At 46.1% G+C, this 20803-nt stretch overlaps 1 protein-coding gene across 2 annotated transcripts in view; it reads right to left on the bottom strand.

The window, feature by feature from the left end:
• The window catches only part of LOC124005398 (mannosyl-oligosaccharide 1,2-alpha-mannosidase IA), a 237971-nt gene that overhangs the window by 19059 nt on the left and 198109 nt on the right, over positions 1-20803 (bottom strand). For both annotated transcript variants that reach the window (XM_046314620.1, XM_046314621.1), the window contains exon 5: positions 6814-6908. In XM_046314620.1, coding sequence (XP_046170576.1) covers positions 6814-6908 — 95 coding nt within the window. The remainder of the gene's footprint in view (positions 1-6813; positions 6909-20803) is intronic.

Below are 20803 nucleotides of genomic sequence, written 5' to 3'. Positions count from 1 at the left end.
ATCTTAGAGACTGAAACAAGAGCGTCAACCAGGGTCACCAATAAACGAAAATGACACCCTAGTTCCTATATAGTACAATAATTTTGACCAGGACCCATAGGGTTCTGGTCAAAGTAGCACACTACAGTGAGTAGAACACTATATAGAGAATGGGGTGCGGTTTCGGATGCAACCCATATCTTATTTCTCTATGAAAGTAGTGCACTGTGAGGATGATATGCGCAGCCGTCTCAGAATAACAGTGTGTCTATGTCTAAATTACGACTTCAACGACGTGCTAATACACTCTGCCTGACCTGATCAGAGGAGGTGAGATGGAACGTCATTACATTACATTATAGTACATGACCTAATCCTACATTAATAGAAAGTGATAAAGGGATGAATGGAACGAAACGTATTAGCGGAGGATGGAAAGAAAAAAGGAGAAACTATAAAGGGATGGAAGCAAAGAGAGATGTCGTCCTGATGAATATGCTTCGTATTAGTTTGGTAATCCACGATTATCTGAAGTAACATCAGGGCCCGTCGATTAGGAAAAGCCAACACCTCATTTGGACGCCTTTCGTTCCAGTTCTCTGCTGCCTGTGACTGGAACGAATTGCAAAAATAGCTGAAGTTGGAGACTTTTATCTCCCTCACCAACTTCAAACATCTGCTATCTGAGCAGCTAATCGATCGCTGCAGCTGTACATAGTCCATCGGTAAATAGCCCACCCAATTTTACCTACCTCATCCCCATACTGTTTTTATCTATTTACTTTTCTGCTCTTTTGCACACCAGTATCTCTACCTGTACATGACCATCTGATCATTTATCACTCCAGTGTTAATCTGCAAAATTGTAATTATTTGCCTACTTCCTCATGCCTTTTGCACACAATGTATATAGACTCTTTTTTTTCCTACTGTGTTATTTACATTTACATTTACATTTAAGTCATTTAGCAGACGCTCTTATCCAGAGCGACTTACAAATTGGTGCATTCACCTTATGACATCCAGTGGAACAGCCACTTTACAATAGTGCATCTACATATTTTAAGGGGGGTGAGAAGGATTACTTTATCCTATCCTAGGTATTCCTTAAAGAGGTGGGGTTTCAGGTGTCTCCGGAAGGTGGTGATTGACTCCGCTGTCCTGGCGTCGTGAGGGAGTTTGTTCCACCATTGGGGAGCCAGAGTAGCGAACAGTTTTGACTGGGCTGAGCGGGAACTGTACTTCCTCAGTGGTAGGGAGGCGAGCAGGCCAGAGGTGGATGAACGCAGTGCCCTTATTTGGGTGTAGGGCCTGATCAGAGCCTGGAGGTACTGAGGTGCCGTTCCCCTCACAGCTCCGTAGGCAAGCACCATGGTCTTGTAGCGGATGCGAGCTTCAACTGGAAGCCAGTGGAGAGAGCGGAGGAGCGGGGTGACGTGAGAGAACCTGGGAAGGTTGAACACTAGACGGGCTGCGGCGTTCTGGATGAGTTGTAGGGGTTTAATGGCACAGGCAGGGAGCCCAGCCAACAGCGAGTTGCAGTAATCCAGACGGGAGATGACAAGTGCCTGGATTAGGACCTGCGCCGCTTCCTGTGTGAGGCAGGGTCGTACTCTGCGGATGTTGTAGAGCATGAACCTACAGGAACGGGCCACCGCCTTGATGTTAGTTGAGAACGACAGGGTGTTGTCCAGGATCACGCCAAGGTTCTTAGCGCTCTGGGAGGAGGACACAATGGAGTTGTCAACCGTGATGGCGAGATCATGGAACGGGCAGTCCTTCCCCGGGAGGAAGAGCAGCTCCGTCTTGCCGAAGTTCAGCTTGAGGTGGTGATCCGTCATCCACACTGATATGTCTGCCAGACATGCAGAGATGCGATTCGCCACCTGGTCATCAGAAGGGGGAAAGGAGAAGATTAATTGTGTGTCGTCTGCATAGCAATGATAGGAGAGACCATGTGAGGTTATGACAGAGCCAAGTGACTTGGTGTATAGCGAGAATAGGAGAGGGCCTAGAACAGAGCCCTGGGGGACACCAGTGGTGAGAGCGCATGGTGAGGAGACAGATTCTCGCCACGCCACCTGGTAGGAGTGACCTGTCAGGTAGGACGCAATCCAAGCGTGGGCCACGCCGGAGATGCCCAACTCGGAGAGGGTGGAGAGGAGGATCTGATGGTTCACAGTATCGAAGGCAGCCGATAGGTCTAGAAGGATGAGAGCAGAGGAGAGAGAGTTAGCTTTAGCGGTGCGGAGCGCCTCCATGATACAGAGAAGAGCAGTCTCAGTTGAATGACTAGTCTTGAAACCTGACTGATTTGGATCAAGAAGGTCATTCTGAGAGAGATAGCGGGAGAGCTGACCAAGGACGGCACGTTCAAGAGTTTTGGAGAGAAAAGAAAGAAGGGATACTGGTCTGTAGTTGTTGACATCGGAGGGATCGAGTGTAGGTTTTTTCAGAAGGGGTGCAACTCTCGCTCTCTTGAAGACGGAAGGGACGTAGCCAGCGGTCAGGGATAAGTTGATGAGCGAGGTGAGGTAAGGGAGAAGGTCTCCGGAAATGGTCTGGAGAAGAGAGGAGGGGATAGGGTCAAGCGGGCAGGTTGTTGGGCGGCCGGCCGTCACAAGACGCGAGATTTCATCTGGAGAGAGAGGGGAGAAAGAGGTCAGAGCACAGGGTAGGGCACTGTGAGCAGAACCAGCGGTGTCGTTTGACTTAGCAAACGAGGATCGGATGTCGTCGACCTTCTTTTCAAAATGGTTGACGAAGTCATCTGCAGAGAGGGAGGATGGGGGGAGGGGAGGAGGATTCAGGAGGGAGGAGAAGGTGGCAAAGAGCTTCCTAGGGTTAGAGGCAGATGCTTGGAATTTAGAGTGGTAGAAAGTGGCTTTAGCAGCAGAGACAGAGGAGGAAAATGTAGAGAGGAGGGAGTGAAAGGATGCCAGGTCCGCAGGGAGGCGAGTTTTCCTCCATTTCCGCTCGGCTGCTCGGAGCCCTGTTCTGTGAGCTCGCAATGAGTCGTCAAGCCACGGAGCGGGAGGGGAGGACCGAGCCGGCCTGGAAGATAGGGGACATAGAGAGTCAAAGGATGCAGAAAGGGAGGAGAGGAGGGTTGAGGAGGCAGAATCAGGAGATAGGTTGGAGAAGGTTTGAGCAGAGGGAAGAGATGATAGGATGGAAGAGGAGAGAGTGCGGGGGAGAGAGAGCGAAGGTTGGGACGGCGCGATACCATCCGAGTAGGGGCAGTGTGGGAAGTGTTGGATGAGAGCGAGAGGGAAAAGGATACAAGGTAGTGGTCGGAGACTTGGAGGGAGTTGCAATGAGGTTAGTGGAAAAACAGCATCTAGTAAAGATGAGGTCGAGCGTATTGCCTGCCTTGTGAGTAGGGGGGAAGGTGAGAGGGTGAGGTCAAAAGAGGAGAGGAGTGGAAAGAAGGAGGCAGAGAGGAATGAGTCAAAGGTAGACGTGGGGAGGTTAAAGTCGCCCAGAACTGTGAGAGGTGAGCCGTCCTCAGGAAAGGAGCTTATCAAGGCATCAAGCTCATTGATGAACTCTCCGAGGGGACCTGGAGGGCGATAAATGATAAGGATGTTAAGCTTGAAAGGGCTGGTAACTGTGACAGCATGAAATTCAAAGGAGGCGATAGACAGATGGGTAAGGGGAGAAAGAGAGAATGACCACTAGGGAGAGATCAGGATCCCGATGCCACCACCCCGCTGACCAGAAGCTCTCGGGGTGTGCGAGAACACGTGGGCGGACGAAGAGAGAGCAGTAGGAGTAGCAGTGTTATCTGTGGTGATCCATGTTTCTGTCAGTGCCAAGAAGTCGAGGGACTGGAGGGAGGCATAGGCTGAGATGAACTCTGCCTTGTTGGCTGCAGATCGGCAGTTCCAGAGGCTACCGGAGACCTGGAACTCCACGTGGGTCGTGCGCGCTGGGACCACCAGATTAGGGTGGAGCGTTTGTATGGTCTGTGCAGAGAGGAGAGAACAGGGATAGACAGACACATAGTTGACAGGCTACAGAAGAGGCTACGCTAATGCAAGGAGATTGGAATGACAAGTGGACTACACGTCTCAAATGTTCAGAAAGTTAAGCTTACGTAGCAAGAATCTTATTGACTAAAATTATTAAAATGATACAGTACTGCTGAAGTAGGCTAGCTGGCAGTGGCTGCGTTGTTGACTTTGTAGGCTAGCTGGCAGTGGCTGCGTTGTTGACACTACACTAATCAAGTTGTTCCGTTGAGTGTAATAGTTTCTACAGTGCTGCTATTCGGGGGCTAGCTGGCTAGCTAGCAGTGTTGATTACGTTACGTTGCGTTAAAAGAACGATAACAATTATCTTTGATACACAGACGGCTATGTAGCTAGCTATGTAGCTAGCTACGATCAAACAAATCAAACCGTTGTGCTGTAATGAAATTAAGTGAAAAATGTGATACTACCTGTGGAGCGAAGCGGAATGCGACCGGGTTGTTGAGTGCGGAAGTTCTATTCAGTAGACGTTGGCTAGCTGTTGGCTAGCTAGCAGTGTCTCCTACGTTAAGGACGACAAATAGCTGGCTAGCTAACCTCAGTAAATTAAGATAATCACTCTAAGACTACACGCTCTAAACTACACAATTATCTTGGATACGAAGACAGCAAAGACAACTATGTAGCTAGCTAACACTACACTAATCAAGTCGTTCAGTTGAGTGTAATAGTTTCTACAGTGCTGCTATTCGGTAGACGGTGGACGTATGCTAGCTGGCTAGCTGCTGGGCAGATAGCAGTGTAGACTACGTTAGGACGATGAAATACAAGTTGCAATAGAAGTGCTGACTGTTTCACTATGTTGTCCTCTTTCTTTTCCTTTTTCTTCTGTCCTTCTTTTGTCCTTATTTTGTCTTCCTTTCTTCTGTTAACTAGATATTTTTTGTTGTTATTCTTTGTAAGCTAGCTAGCTTCTTCCAGGAGAGTCCCTAGCAACTGCTTAGCAACAAGTAAACAATTCTGCTAGCAATTCAGCTAGCTAAGATAACTGTACAATTTTATGAAAAATAGTTAATTTTTCAAAAGCCTGTCTTTTTGGTTTGTTCCTTGTTTTGTCTTCTATTGAGTCTTGCAGTTTTCTCTTGATTTTTTTTGATGTACTTCACTCTAAAAAAACATTTAAATCTCAATATATACAGGAGCTCATTTTTCAGCAGCTGCTCAATTTAGAACTCCGTGTTTTCATTATTATTGACTTGTTAATTGTTTACTCCATGTGTAACTCTGTGTTGTCTGTTCACACTGCTATGCTTTATCTTGGCCAGGTCGCAGTTGTAAATGAGAACTTGTTCTCAACTAGCCTACCTGGTTAAATAAAATAAAAACATCCCTGGTCTTTGTGGTTGAATTTATGTTTGAAATTCACTGCTAGACTGAGGGACCTCACTGATAATTGTATGTGTTTGGTACAGAGATGAGGTAGTAATTAAAAAATCATGTTAAACACTATTATTGCACACAGAGTGAGTCCATGCAACATGTTATGTGACTTGTTAAGCAAATGTAACTCCTTAAGTTATTTATGCTTCCACTTTGACATTATGGAGTATTGTGTGTAGGCCAGGGACAAACCATTTCAATGGAATCTGTAACACAACAAAATGTGGAAAAAGTCAAGTGGTGTGAATACTTTCTGGTGGCACTGTAAATTGGTACATTGGTACATTGGTACATTGCACACTTTAGGAAACTTGCAAAAATAATTCTCAGCTTTCGCATTCAGTAACTTTTAAACAAGTGTTCAACACTTTATCTATGCATTATTCATTGTGCTCCTTTTATGAATGTGTTCGCATCGCTAACTACAAAGTATTTACCTTGAGGTTCTTCAATGTGTTGAGGCCTTTTAGGGGCACATTCTATAAGTAGTCCTGAAATACTGTATGAAAGACCACATGGGACATGGGACATGCTACATATACAACAGAGGCTTTGAAGTCTGCCTGCCCATTGGCAGCATATTAATTGTGTTACACTGAATTCCCTCGGTGTTTGTGTTTGTGTGTTTAAGGACATTAAATATCTAGTACTTGTACTTTATGGGGCAACAGCGTTTCTCTCTGAGCTACTGTATCCCTTGCTGTTTGGGTGTGTGTGTGTGTGTGTGTGTGTGTGTGTGTGTGTGTGTGTGTGTGTGTGTGTGTGTGTGTGTGTGTGTGTGTGTGTGTGTGTGTGTGTGTGTGTGTGTGTGTGTGTGTGTGTGTGTGTGTGTGTGTGTGTGTGTGTGTGTGTGTGTGTGTGTGTGTGTGTTCAATATGCATTGTTTGTGTGCGTTTCTGTAGTTTCTGTACATGTAAGTTCCTTTCCCTATGTCGCTGTAATTTATAATGTGTATCGTTCCTCTCTGCCCATCTGCACTCAGGGTCGATGTTACCCATCTAACTGGAATTAGCTCTGGAATCAGTTAATTAAATTTGCCAGCAACTGTCTGCTTAGACAGGCGGGTTAATTGGAAGCAGGTGGCAGGCAGAGGTGCCAGAGAGATGTATTTTTAGATGATAAGATAGTGAGAAAATTTAATAAAAGTGTACAGTTTCTTAACTATGTAGGGTTGGGGGGTCTTGCATATGGGGATCCCGATAAAATCGCACAGATCAGGGTTGAACACGTTATTTAATTTGTGGCTCCAACACGAGGCCGCAAATTTCAAACATTTCAAATGGAAACAGAAGTATGAAATGGGCACCACCTCCTTATTGCAATGTAATCCAGCTAAATGTGTTGGTAAGGTCTCATACAGTATGTGTTTATAATAGGATACTGTAGCTAGGGAATCATGGGGACTGGTAGCTAGGCTCACCTGCCCAGGTTGATGACTCCACGTGGGATACCCGTTGGTGTGTTGAAGGCCGGTAGCAGCTTCTCCCCAAGCACCATCACTTTCCGCTTGAACATCTACAACAACAAGGAAGGAGAGAGACTTAGTAAACACTCACAGAAACACACAAAGAAAGAAATACACACACCTGTGCAAAAACCAGCCCCAACCCCACAGAGGTGCACACCACCCCTGTGTGGCATCAACACAGGCATATATTCATCTTGGCCCCTGTAAGAAAAATATTTTTGCTTCCAAGTACAGAACCTTTTCACCCGACAAAGAGCCATCAAATAACTCTTCCTCTTCTTCAGAGGAAAAAGGTTTCATGTAGAACCCTTTCATGTAGCGAACAGTCAAACACAGAGAGTAGAATTAAAGTGTAGCTCCAGCCCCGATACTTTCCAGATGGCTTCCCAGCCTCTCGCAACAAAGCTAATTATGTAGAACATAACAAACCCAGGGACAACGGACAGGCGAAGCTGCTCTGAGAAGGAATAAAAGCAATCTTATTGACGTAGCCCAGAGCAGTTCAATTAAAACGACACTCTTCTCTGCTGCCTGCCTCTTGAAAGCAGGGCCAAGGGAGAGCGAAGCGCTGTCTCAAAGTAAGATTAACAGGTCAGATTGATCTGCATAACCTGCCAAGACAGAATTAGAAGGAAAGAGAAGTAGAGAGAGAGAGAAGAGAGAGGGTTAAATAGCGAGAGACTCAGAGTGCTGGTATTAGAATTGAGATGCGAGGCTGCTAACAGAGAGAACTAGAAAAGAGGGAGAGGGCTATTGTTCGGGCTGACTGTGTGAATTAGGCCTTTATGGTCAAATTGCTGCAAAGAAAACACTACTCAAGGTCACAAATGAGAAGAAGAGACTTGCTTGGGCCAAGAAACACGAGCAATTTCCACCATTAAGCAGGTGGAAATCTGTCCTTTGGTCTGATGAGTCCAAACTTGAGATTTTTGGTTCCAACCGCCTTATCTTTGTGCGAAGCAGTAGAAGGTGAACGGATGTTCTTTGCATGTGTATTTCCCACCATGAAGCATGGAGGAGGAGGTGTGATGGTGTGGGGGTGCTTTGCTGGTGACACTGTCTTTGATTTATTTAGAATTCAAGGGACACTTAACCAGCATGGCTACTACAGCATTCTGCAGCAATACACCATCCCCTCTGCTTTGCATAGTGGGACTATCAATTGTTTTTCAACAGGACAATGACCCAACACACCTCCAGGCTGTGTAAGGGCTATTTGACCAAGAAGGAGAGTGATGGAGTGCTGCATCAGATGACCTGGCCTCGACAATCACCTGACTCAACCCAATTGAGATGGTTTGGGATGAGTTGGACCGCAGAGTGAAGGAAAAGCAGCCAACAAGTGCTCAGCATATGTGGGAAATCCTTCAAGACATTTCAGGTGAAGCTGGTTGAGAGAATGCCAAGAGTGTGCAAAGCTGTCATCAAGGCAAAGGGTGGCTACTTTGAAGAATCTTAAATAGAAAATAAATTTGAAATATATTCCATACGTGTTATTTCATAGTTTTGATGTTGTCACTACTATTCTACAATGTAGAAAATAGTAAAAAATAAAGAAAAACCCTCGAATGAGTAGGTGTGTCCAAACTTCTGACTGATACTGTTTATATATATATAATGCTAACAAAGTACTATTGAATTCCCATAACGGATGCTAGCTAAATTACTAACAAGTGCAAACGAACATAAACTAAATGCAAGGACAGACAACCCAGCTCATAAAGTTATACAACTATCTCAAAAGGCTACTAACACTTGATCCGGGGGGGATTGATATTCCGTGCTGTAACCAAGAAGTGTGGTCTTGCAAACTAGCTACCTATAGCTAGCAAGTTCAACCAAATGCATAGCTGGAGCCCTGAGCTGGAGAAAATATATTTGGCACAAAGTTGGTTAACGTATAGCTCGTTGTAAGATATTTATCTGGCATACATTAGTAGTGAATGTCAAGTGTAACTTGATCACCTCTCTTGTGCGGCTCAACTGTGGACGTCACGTAACGAAACATCAGTTTGCTCCATTTGCTCTTTATAAACAAACTGGCTAAATAAAATCAAGATGCCCCGGTATACGGTATAGAGTACCACGGTATGAGTCGTAATACCCATAAAACCTAGTAGTCAAACAGGGAAATGGTTCCAATTGTTTGATTCCACCATTCATTTCCCCATAGTGGATTTTAGAAACACATAAAACAAGGGTGGTGCTAATTAGCTGCTAATGTAGCAATCATAAAGTACCACAAATACCACGGTGATCTAGACAGACTGCCGAATCGAAGGTAAAAAGGTCAAAATCTCTGGATTAACTACCTAATGTAATCTAAATGTATTCATTAATAAGTTGACAAAATATCTTTAAATTGACAATTCTGTGAACTGTCTTGTGCACATTTTAAATTGACACGATACCTGATTATTTGATACCTGAGATTTGTGGTCTTGCATGATGTCTATTTTGATGCTAATTAGCATTTTCGAATCAGAGTAAATAGAGCCGAATATATTGATAAAAGTCTCCTGGTCCGAAACAGATTTAAATAGTTATCAAAACGTCACCCCAGCGTAAAGCCTACATGAAACACAACCCTTATTCGTAGTGTGTCTAAAATTTCCTATGGGGAAAAATGAATGATGGAAAAACGAATGGAACCACTTCCCTGTTTGACCGCTAGGTTTTACGAGGATTATGACATATCCACCGTGGGGCTCTATACCGCCCAAGCCTAGTGTGTGTGTGTGTGTGTGTGTGTGTGTGTGTGTGTGTGTGTGTGTGTGTGTGTGTGTGTGTGTGTGTGTGTGTGTGTGTGTGTGTGTGTGTGTGTGTGTGTGTGTGTGTGTGTGTGTGTTACAGTGCTCTTTGGCAGTCTCTCCGTCTCACCGCGTGGTAACTCAGCTAAAAGAGTAAGTGAGAAGGAGAGGAGGCGGCGGGTAGAGCTGAGTGTTCATATAGGCTTGCAACCCAAATGGCACCCTATTTCCAACCTTTGACCAGGGCTCTGGGAAATAGGTTGCCAATTGGGACGCACTAATAAATGCCTGTCAGAGTAACCAGCCATTAAATTATGATCATCAATAATGTCAATATGAGTTGCCCGTGTCCTTGTCCAACAGTAAGTGAATGATACAATGCCTCTCCTGACTGCGCCACTCTAACTGCTAGCTCTGACTGCAGCTGAGAGCCAAGGAAGGATCGTTATCTCCATCATATGAAGGACGCGCCTGGACACGGTCTGTCTGGGCATTGATTCACCCTTTCTGGGTCTTTGTTATTGTGACCAGGAGGCAGAGTGGGCTACAGACAGATGTACTAGCACATGACTGATTTGGACACATTATGTGTGTGGATATATATGTTTGTTCTCATGTTTGTTCTCATGTGGAGTGTGCAGATATGCACACATGCACACAATCTTCATTGTCATCGGTAACATGCGTGCACGCACAAACAAATCCTTCCACCTATTTACCCACCCACATGCAAGTTCAGGTGCTACCCGTGCCCTTGACAAATGCCCATTTACAGCCAGCTGCTACAATGTCATCTTTACAATCCAATTACCTATAGATCTGCATGTTACACTCCGGCACAATCCATACTAGTTCAAATGACTCACACAGGCCATTGACACCACACAGAGACAAAAAAAGCTCATCGCTCCATCTAGCAGCTGGGGGCCCAGTCCCTTGCTGGCCCACTAGCCCTCCAGAACTCCCATAATTCCATTCCCTCTCAGCATACTGGGAGGGCCTGGGAGACCCAGGGTGGATTTACACACAGAGGAAGCTCATTAATCCATACTGTAGGATCCACGGCTAAGATGAGTGTGTGTTCGTGTGTGTGTGTGTGTGTGACGGGAGCTGCAGATTGCCCCTCTGGTCTGCCAGCTCCATCTCTTATCAAAGAGATTACTAATGACCCTCTCCCCCATCCTTACTTAACCAACCTAGCAGTTCATGGGCATCATGTAAACACATGCCCACAGTCCTTTTAAAACCTACACACACACACACACACACACACACACACACACACACACACACACACACACACACACACACACACACACACACACACACACACACACACACACACACACACACACACACACACACACACACACACACACACACACACACACACACACACGAGTGCACAAACTCCAATTATTTCCCACTGTTATTAAGCCTTTTTTACGCACTTAGAAATTCCTTATATATTAATTACAGCAAGAGCCCTTTTGAGGGCAGCTGTGGTATATTTTACTGATGAGCACATGCAACGTTGCAGGCCCCCTTTCACATCTATCTAAATCTACCTCCCCCTTCTATAGTGCAGAGCAAGACTTCAGTACAGCTCCAGCTAATCTGCATCTCACTCACGCCCTCCTCTCCTTCTTATCCCTCGGCTCATTCACCCCCCCCCCCTCTCCCCTGTAACTATTCCCCAGGTTGTTGCTGTAAATGAGAAAGTGTTCTCAGTCAACTTACCTGGTAAAAAATAAGGGTAACAAAAATTGTACAAAATCACAGAAGTGCCTATGGAGACGTGCTGCTGCTTCACATGCAGCGCACGTTAGAGTCTACGCATACTTCCCAACCATCCCACGTGCATCTCCCGGCGCTCGTCCACAATCCTTAACCCAGCCATCGGAAGAACGGACAAGGCCACGGCACGGAGGACCATCGATCCGTTGTAACAGGATACGGCTCGCCGACGTCGCTTTCGGTTTGGAATCATGCCTTGGATGTTGCACACGACAGCCGCAAACTGAATGGCTTTTCTCTTTTAAGCACAAGAGACGTGCGGCGGCGACGCAGTCACCTCTCCCTGATTTAACACGGTCAGGGACCAGTGGAGACAGACTGAGGGATAGAACTCTGTATGTATGGCATCCTCGGTTACCATTCAAACTTCTCAATTGTGAGTCAAAGAAACAATTGAAGTGTGAAAGTGAAAATGAGAGGGGGTTGCTCTTTTGGTGGAGTCAATTTTCACTCCTGTGCTCTAGCTGTTGTCCCGAAGTCTTTTTTTTACCCACCCCATTGGCTAGATTCTTGGATAAGTAGCATACAGGAGTAACAAGAACTGACATTGGCAATAATGCACATGCAACTTATTGTACAACGGTTTCAGTGGGATATAGGCCAACTGGAGGCTATACATCAGGACAATGAAAACTCTCTGCACCTACCTGATGCATGTGTTTCTAAACTCCAGTCCTCCAGTACCCCCCAACAGGATACCTTTCGATTGGAGTCCCAGACAAACTCACCTAGTTCAACTAATTGAGGGCCTGATGATTAGTTGACAGGTTGAATCAGGTGTGCTTATTCGGGGCTACAACAAAAATGTGTGCTGTTGGGGGTGGATGGAGTTGGGAAACACTGGTCTGTCGTAGCAGACCATTTGCGCAAAATATACACATGTATTTCCAATGCCGTTGCATGACAGGACGGAGAACGACTACAAACCCTTATCCGAGGCCTGATAATGCCAAGCTAGCCCCATGACACTGGTCCATTATCGTTTTTTTTTTAACGACTCAAATTTTGCACCTCCTTGTGAACACTTAAAAAAAGCTGTGCTTTTTACGACCATGGATGAATGAATTATACCTGTTCGCCAGCTGTGTGCGATGAAAACCGAGCCCAAAACACCCTCTCTGACCTTCACAATCCACCAATACCCCACCAGGACGAAAACATATCCTATTTTTAACCACGTTTCCTCTCCTGTCTCATTCCTCCATCTGTGTTAGGCTTTTGCTCAGGGTAGCAGCTGACTCTAAAAGGCTGTAAAAAGGCTGAGGAGACCGAAGCTGTCCGCTCAGATCGCTCGCCCAGCCCAAACCAGCATATGTTGTTTTTCTTTGGCGTGCACCGGGCTGCCGGGCCACAGTTCCGAAAGGCCTCGACTGACAATTTGCTCTGTCCGCGCGTCACTCACAGTGTCACTCGGTGTCACACAGTGTCCTGAAAACGGGGACCTAATCGAGGAGGTCCTTGAGGTCAGAGGAGGACCTGTAGACCAGACAAAGCCGGTGAAAACACAATGTTCGGAGCCTGGCTGGTTGTCCCTGTGACATCTTTATGTAAGGCGACCGTTCTCCTCTGCCAAGGTTAGAGTTGGCTATGTCATGATGTTCTCTCTGTCATTATGCAATACCCAGAGGTTGCTCTGCAGTCCTATAGGGGCGTTCCAGAATCAGACACACTGTTTGCGTGTGACCTCTGTGTGGTCTAATGTTTCGAAACTGCCCACGTCACCACAATGTAAAGGTGTCAGCTAGCCTAGCGGTTAAGAGGGTTGGACTAGTAACCGAAAGGTTGCTGGTTCGTAATCCCCAGGGAGACTAGGGGAAAAATCTGTTGATGTGCCCTTGAGCAAAGCCCTTAACCCCAATCGCTCTGGATATGAGTGTCTACAACATTTGTTACAGTGGATGATCTGAGCTCTGCTAGTTGGAATTGCACAGCCGAGTAAGACCCTTGAGGCCAGGGTATAAGAAGTGCCAGTACATGGTGAACCACTGAATTGTAGCATGTGTACCAGGGCTATGAGACATGTAGCTTGATTAGCTAGAAAGAAAATGGCCCGTGGGAAAGATACTGGCATGTGCTACCCATCTTTGAAACTCAACATTAGTCATCAGACAACATCCTGGTCAGAGTTAGCACAGTGCACTCAGCAGCTTTCTCTCATCTTACAAGGTGTGTGTGTGGGAATGAGAGAAAGAGAGAAAGGCACAAAGCACAGCACACATGGTTGAAAGCCTGCTGCTGGGTGCCAGCTGCTATTTGGGTTGTAATACTACGGCGCTGCCCTGATAAGAATCTAATTTGCTCAGTAGGATTTAACTGGAACAATCGGTCGATTCTTATAAGCAGTGGTCTGCCCTGGCTAGTTTTTGCCTCTATCCCGGCGGTTTACATCATTATTAGCATCTGATGGTTTTACCATTGATTCTGATGGACAGTCTGGGAGTCTTGTAAATACTACCAGAGACTTTAGAAGAGAAGCCACAGACCATGAGCTTCGATTTACTAAGTATTCGCATCAGGTGCAAATAACGGCAGAAACAAAAGCTACGAACACGTATTTATTCACACTTTATCTCTAGATCTTATTCTTTTTACTAGCCGGTAACCTTTTTTGTCCTCATTCTTCAATTCCATTCAAATTATATATATATATTTTTTTTAAATAGTTGCCGACTTTGATTCGCACGTAGTAGATCTCCGCCATGTGTCTTTGATTGATACGCCATGGCGAAGCCAGGGAAACAGAACAGGTGCTTTTATCCTTGCTTCTTTTCACCACCGTTCCAAAGATAAAACAGAGACCCCGTCCGTCTCTGCCTGTTTCAAGACACACATTTGCTGCACATCGATTCCATTCGTCATTTCAACACGGCCGACCGCAGAGGGGAAGCGGAGGCGTATGCAGGTTAGGGAACTGGGTGGTCTCAGAGCAGGAGTGCCAATCTTTGGCCTTATTTGTCACGGTGAGTAGGATTTACATGGGACAGGAGGGACCTGATCCTAGATCAGCACTCCTACTATAGGTCGTCTCATGAATACAGGCCCGGGAATTGCATTGGATCTTCAATGTTAGGAGGTTGAAGTTTCATGCAGTAAGAGATGAAGCTGTATACATTGGAGCCAGGTACTTGAGTTGGACCCCATCCATAAATGTCCTACAGTATTGATAATATGAACATATACTGGCTGGGTAATTCCAGCTGAATGCCTCTGGGAAAGATTGGATAAGTGAAGCTTGTCTCCAAATCGTGATCTTATCATACTTCGCTTTGAAGTGAAGCTAGTTTCTCTAAAGCGGCTATCGTAGCTTGTAATGGAATCCTCTATTTCCAACGCATGCAGTCTACACCAAGGGACTGATTATGGCTTGAGGCTGTGTCATCGCTGACTCCATTCCCGTGTGATACCAACACAAAATGAAAAGCGCTTTAAAAAGTCCAGTTGTAAACTGCCAAGATATTGACAGTTATTTGCCTGACAGTGGAGAGGTAAAACAACATGTTCTTCACTTGAATGCGTTCGGCAGTAGCATTGACTAACACGCGTGCCGTGAGCATGGGTGTCTGAACTGACACAGGTGACACCGTGACACAGATGCATGCATCTGGAGTCGACTGCTGACGAGCAGCACGAAGCCCTCCGTGACGTCGTCTGAACTAGAACATGATGTGTATAATTTATGCTGAGCGGCATCGCCTGAGACCGAGAGGGAGCGCTAAAATGAGGTCATCAAATTAATAAGATATGAAGACCTCTCTGGGGGGGGGGACGGACATGGTTACGAATTCCACACTGAACCCCATCGGAAAACAAACAGGCGGAAAGCAATCGTCTGCCCTAAAATCCTCGGAACACTTTACATTATAACTACTAGTAAATGACATTCATCTGCCCATGTTATTCTCAGTAATGTTATTCTCGGTGACGGACAGTCTCCCAACGTTATTCTCGGTAACGGAATCGGTGTGCCTGACGAACATGATCCCACGGTACCACAAAGTTCTACGGTTCCCCCAACTCTGAGCCAACAGTGGAGGTAATCTAAAGAACTTCGCAGTTTGTTGACTGGGTGTAATGTGGCTGTCGTGCCTTGTTTTTGTTGCGCTGCCATGATGCAATTACAGAGGTTTCGGCTCCAGTGTTCTCCCGGGGAAGCCGACAGAGAGCTTTTTATGTTCCCTATAGTCAAATTACCTAGCCATGGAAGGCATACTGTGCCTATGAAAAGATGCCAGGCTAAATAACTTAAGTATCTGGAGGGGGGATTGGACATTTCGGCTGATTGAAGCTCACGTAGATGATCAATCATCACTAAGACATAGTACTGTAGATGGAGATTCAGCTCAGTTATAGCCTCAGCCACCAAGTGGCACTGTATACTGCCTTATGTCTTGTGTCTTGAGAAGGGAGGTCTGAAAGTGAGTGTTTGTTACAATGCTGACTGATACATTGCTTGCATTCCCCACCAATATAGACACGTAACAGTCAAATGGGTCTGAATTCCCATATAGGAATATGTGTAAATTATAGTTTTGGTGGTTGCGGGAATAAATAAAAAAACAAACACTTTATTACTACACCTCAACTACACCTGAAAGAAATGTGTTATTTCCCCTGAAATGAGCCAGCAGCCACATCGAATCAACTCCTACCATCCACGTGAAGGTTCCTGGAGAACCCAAACGGAGTGTGTTACTCCTACACAGACAGGAGGTTATATCTACTCAGTTATCACAGTTACCCGTACAACACTATCACAAGCTCTATCACCAGCCACCGACCTTTCTGACGAACGTCGAACAATATTAGGAACCCCGATGTACCCATATCAGTGAGCACGGCGCCCTCCTTACATCAGACGGACCATCCCGCACCCCCGGTCGCCCAGGCTTCCGATCCATCAAGAATAGAGTGGTGGGCTCCATCCATCCGCCGGCTGGGTCGTCTAGCTCGGCCTCAATCGCTGGGTTTACAGTGGCGTTGGCAGGGGAACAGGGGGTGATGGGATGTGGAGCATCCACAGAGGTTGGAGGATGTCAGGTTGATTTCTCTTTGAGGATGTGACAGTTTCTCCACAGCCCTGGCTGGAAGGAGGGGACACTGGGTACATGTCAACATGCTCCAGAGCCAGACGGAGATTGAAGCTAACAAGTGTCCTCCTCGAGGAGATGAGACACAGAGAGACACTGAACATTTGGAGAGTCTCGTTAAGAATAAGAATGAACTAAGGCAAGGTGCACTAGACCTGCATAAAACTTTCTAATAATACTTTTCTATTCCAAGGTTAGCAACAGCTCAATGACAAGAACAGAATGCACAAAAAAACAACATATATTAATTAACAACAACATTTCTTTGGATTTCTGTCATGTTCAGAGTTTGCAAATAGGCAAAACAGCCATAACAGTCTAAGTCAGACAAATGGTTATCTCTTTTAGTATTTAAACACAATACCTGTACACAAACAGCATTTCTCAAGGCTTCTGCATGACTACTTCGGCACACTGTAAACAGGGAAGAAAGGAAACCGAGACCTGTTGATCATGCTGAACGTGTGTAGCCAGGGAGAGACAAAAGAACCAGGGGATTGAGTATGCTCCGTAATGAGATTGAGTAGAGCAGCGTGTGGCGGCGGTGGCGGGAGGGTAGAGCTCCTGGACACAAAGCAGAAGAGGAGAGGGAGAACACAGGCAGCATTGGCCTGTCTAAGAGACCAAGAACAGGCAGGTCAACCGCGGGTTCTCTCTGGACCATACACGGGCTGCTACAGAACCAGAGAAGTACCATGGTGCTAATTACAGTAGTGCAGGCTTCAAAGCACTGTCTCATCAAAGGGGTAGGGGAGGATACGGTCACACTTATGACGGTGTGTGTGCGTGCGTGCGTGCGTGCGTGCGTGCGTGCGTGCGTGTGTGTGTGTGTGTGAGGGTGGGTGGGGTGGTTTGTCGTAATGAGAAGATCTGACGATGCGTGATTGTCCAAGATAAATCACAGTATTAACTAGGACTTTTCTTTGTGTGTATAGTGTCCTCTATGAGAGTGTGTGACAGGGGGGACAATAACGCACTGTGACACCTGGGTATCCAGTCTGTGGCGGTCATCCACTTGATCCTAAGTGATGTATCTCTTGATTTATTCATTCATGCAACTGAAGTGTTATGTCGTTGCCGTTAGCACCAGTTGTGACTGACAAATACTGTATGTAATCTACCCTCTAACTGTTGGGTGGAATCACTCATTCCCCATATACATTTTATCCGGCAACTTAACACACTGATGGAGCTGCACGTCTCAGATAACAACCATTCAATCCCCTTAAAAGGCATTCATTTCCACCCCAAAAATGGCAAAGTGAAAAATCTCAATAAACACCATTTTCACAGCTCTTCAACGGGAGTTGCGATCTGTTACCACCCGAAATGACAGACAATGATCAGGTTTCATCTGGCTGGTGGTTTACGCTATAACTTTTTAAAAGCTCTTGAAATGGATCCATAAAGACATACACAAAACATAGCTACAGTTTTATTGCCATATTACACCGCCATAGACGACAAGAGCTGCATTTTGCTATTGCAACAAAAGCATGTAGCTGCACCTGGTTTAACATCTGCTGATCGGTGAACGCGACAAATAAACTGCAATGCCTTGGTCTGAGTGGGAGGGAATTCAGACAACGGCGCACCGGTTTGCTCGCATGGTGCAGCAAGCCATTAACCGTTGTCCTCCCCCAGCGATGAGAGTTGTGTGGACAGGCACAGGAGGAGGAGAGAATGAGAACAAGAGGTGAAGGAGAGTTTTCTAGCACATTGAAAGCTTGCGCTCCTGTAAACTGCCGTAGACGCAGCAGGAGAACATCTGCGCCCAGAGCTGTGGACAGCTAACGGCAGACGTGATTCCACAAAAAGACAAGAAAGGGAAGACACGGGTCATATATGACTCTATTACCCACGGTGTGGAACTGAAGTCGAAAGATACCAGACCTGATGTGAAACATTACAGGCACTCAATGCCTCATAAATATAAACACAACGGGTTCGCTGCAGGTTGGAGACACGGGCGCGCTGCAATCTGCTCCCTTTTCCTATATCAGTGCTGCATCAGCACGTTGCATTTGACCGACCCCGTGACCTTGCCGCTTCGAGGGTTACATTAAAGGTGTGTGCTCCATATCTGAATCCGATGACTATGCTATGCAAACCACTACTGGTTTTGTCGAGCCTGATGAAAAAGACAATGACCTTTCTTCTCCGATAGCAGTCTCCTGTTATTCCTGTTTTATCTCCACATTCTACTTTACTAATAGCGACACCTGAAGAGCATTTGGGTGACATCTCATTTGCACCTGCTTTAGAGTCATGGTGACATTCGTAGCACATTCACGGCTAATAATGATCTCTCTTCTTCGCATGAACGTAATGCGAGACAACAGACATGACTGGGCCAACGTGGAGCAAATCCACATCCCTTGCAACGCTTCACAATTCAAACGATCAAACAGCGGTCTCAGTTTCAGATGGACGCACAAACACATCTCGAAGCATTTCCTTGAAGCAATCAGTGATAACCTCAACCTTTCTTGTCAGTCAAACTCCATTTAACTAATGGTTGTTGCCAAGGAAGTGTCACGTTGCCAAGGACCTAGAACTACCACAGCTCTCGGTTCTTTCACACTGTATAAAGTCATCACCCTTCAGACACAAATTAACATATTCCACACAATGATCTAAGGGAGTGAATGCTCCTCCGGCTGGGATCCTCCTCACTCCATTATTTCCTGTGAGTGTTCCTCAGAGACAAAGTGCCATACGTGAGAAACATTGCTTCCCTCCTCCGATTGGCCTTACTAGTTTCCTGGTTGCAGAGCACACACTGTTGCTATGGTTTCTGCTCAGGCCGAGCTAACGCCGTCTGTCTTCGATGTCGGCTGGGTAAAACGCAGCGATTCCACTCCGTTTTCTTCCACAACGGGGAGACCATCCATCCTGCCACTCAGTCACCCAGGCCGACACAGACCAACATAACTCCCAGCTCTCTGGAGACGATAAATCAACAATACATACCGTTTCCATAGGTGAATACCTTCTGTCAATATGCAGCGTAGAGAACAAAAAAATGACCAAAACAAATACAATGAATTTGTTGCCTGAAGGATAATAGCTAGGTGTAGTAAGCATCGGTTGTTATATGAATAACCAAGTAAAGTATACACACACACACACTGAACAACTTGGATAAGGCTCATGTGCTCTACAAGTTATACAGTACTGCAGGGTGACTACCGAGGCGATGCTCCACCAGTGTCTTGCTTGAGAGCACAGAATTGTAACTTTGACACCTGGGGTTTGAGCTGGCCAACCTGTGGTCAGTAGCCCTTGGCCAATGCCTGGCATTAATTTGAAGTTGCACTACACTATTTAATAAATATCTGACCCCCTTCCTCCCCTCAGTACACGGTATATCGCCAAGGTTACCACTGGACTGGAGGCCCGAGCAGCTCCACAACCCTATCGTTTCACATGAATGCATAAAACTTGGCCAAAGTAGACAAATACAATTCCAACTCATTCACACTGTGACACTTGGAGATATGTCATATAAAGGGGAAGGGCTGGAGGGGAATGGAAAAGAGAGGGTTTACTTATTCATTCGCTTCCACTATTCACCTGCCTGTGTGTGTCTTTTCCCCTCTGAGATCTCTGTGGAGTGGCTGTGGGATTGTGGGGTTGAGTAGTGTTCGCTTTAACGTTAGCGTAAGGTAGCTAACATGGCATGTGGAAGAGTGGTGTTAGCATATGCCAGCTAGCTAACACGCTATTGGACTGGCACATGGAAGCTAATATAGTGTGACGCTAAGCAGCGTCAGCGTGACTAACATGCTGGTGAGCAATGCCGCCTGATACTGCCAGAACCCCACTGTGAAGCCCTGGGTCAACTGAGGGATCCCCGTCTCTCCATGCAAATGTCACTGCTCGTGGGTATTGCACCGAGCCTGGCCTTTTGATGCTAACTAAATGTTACTATTAGCCTAACGTTTAGATGAAGAGGCGCACAGGAGGGGAGAAGAGGGGAGTGCACGAGAGCAAAGGCACCCACGTCATTTGGGGAGAGGGCGGTCTCTCTGAGCTCTCTCGTCCACTCCTATGTGTGAGACCAATCTCCTTTTCAAACAGAACACATTTGTCAGCGTTGGCAGATGAAATATACACCATAACAGCGCCTTTCTCCGCTGGTGTGGTTGCTTAATCAGTTGGTCTCCCTCTGGCATTAGCCTGAAGCTACGACGTAGCTAACCAAAGTCAGGTGGGCAGATGATGGCTCACAACATCAAAGCTAACGTTCTAGGCCTGCGCAGGCTAATAAAAAGGAGAGTCTTGGTGATGTGTTCTAAAGAGGTG

Source organism: Oncorhynchus gorbuscha, linkage group LG19, assembly GCF_021184085.1.
Source record: "Oncorhynchus gorbuscha isolate QuinsamMale2020 ecotype Even-year linkage group LG19, OgorEven_v1.0, whole genome shotgun sequence".
NCBI lineage: Eukaryota > Metazoa > Chordata > Actinopteri > Salmoniformes > Salmonidae > Oncorhynchus > Oncorhynchus gorbuscha.
Note: the sequence above shows the minus strand (reverse complement) of the source record. Positions and strands in the feature narration are given on the sequence as shown.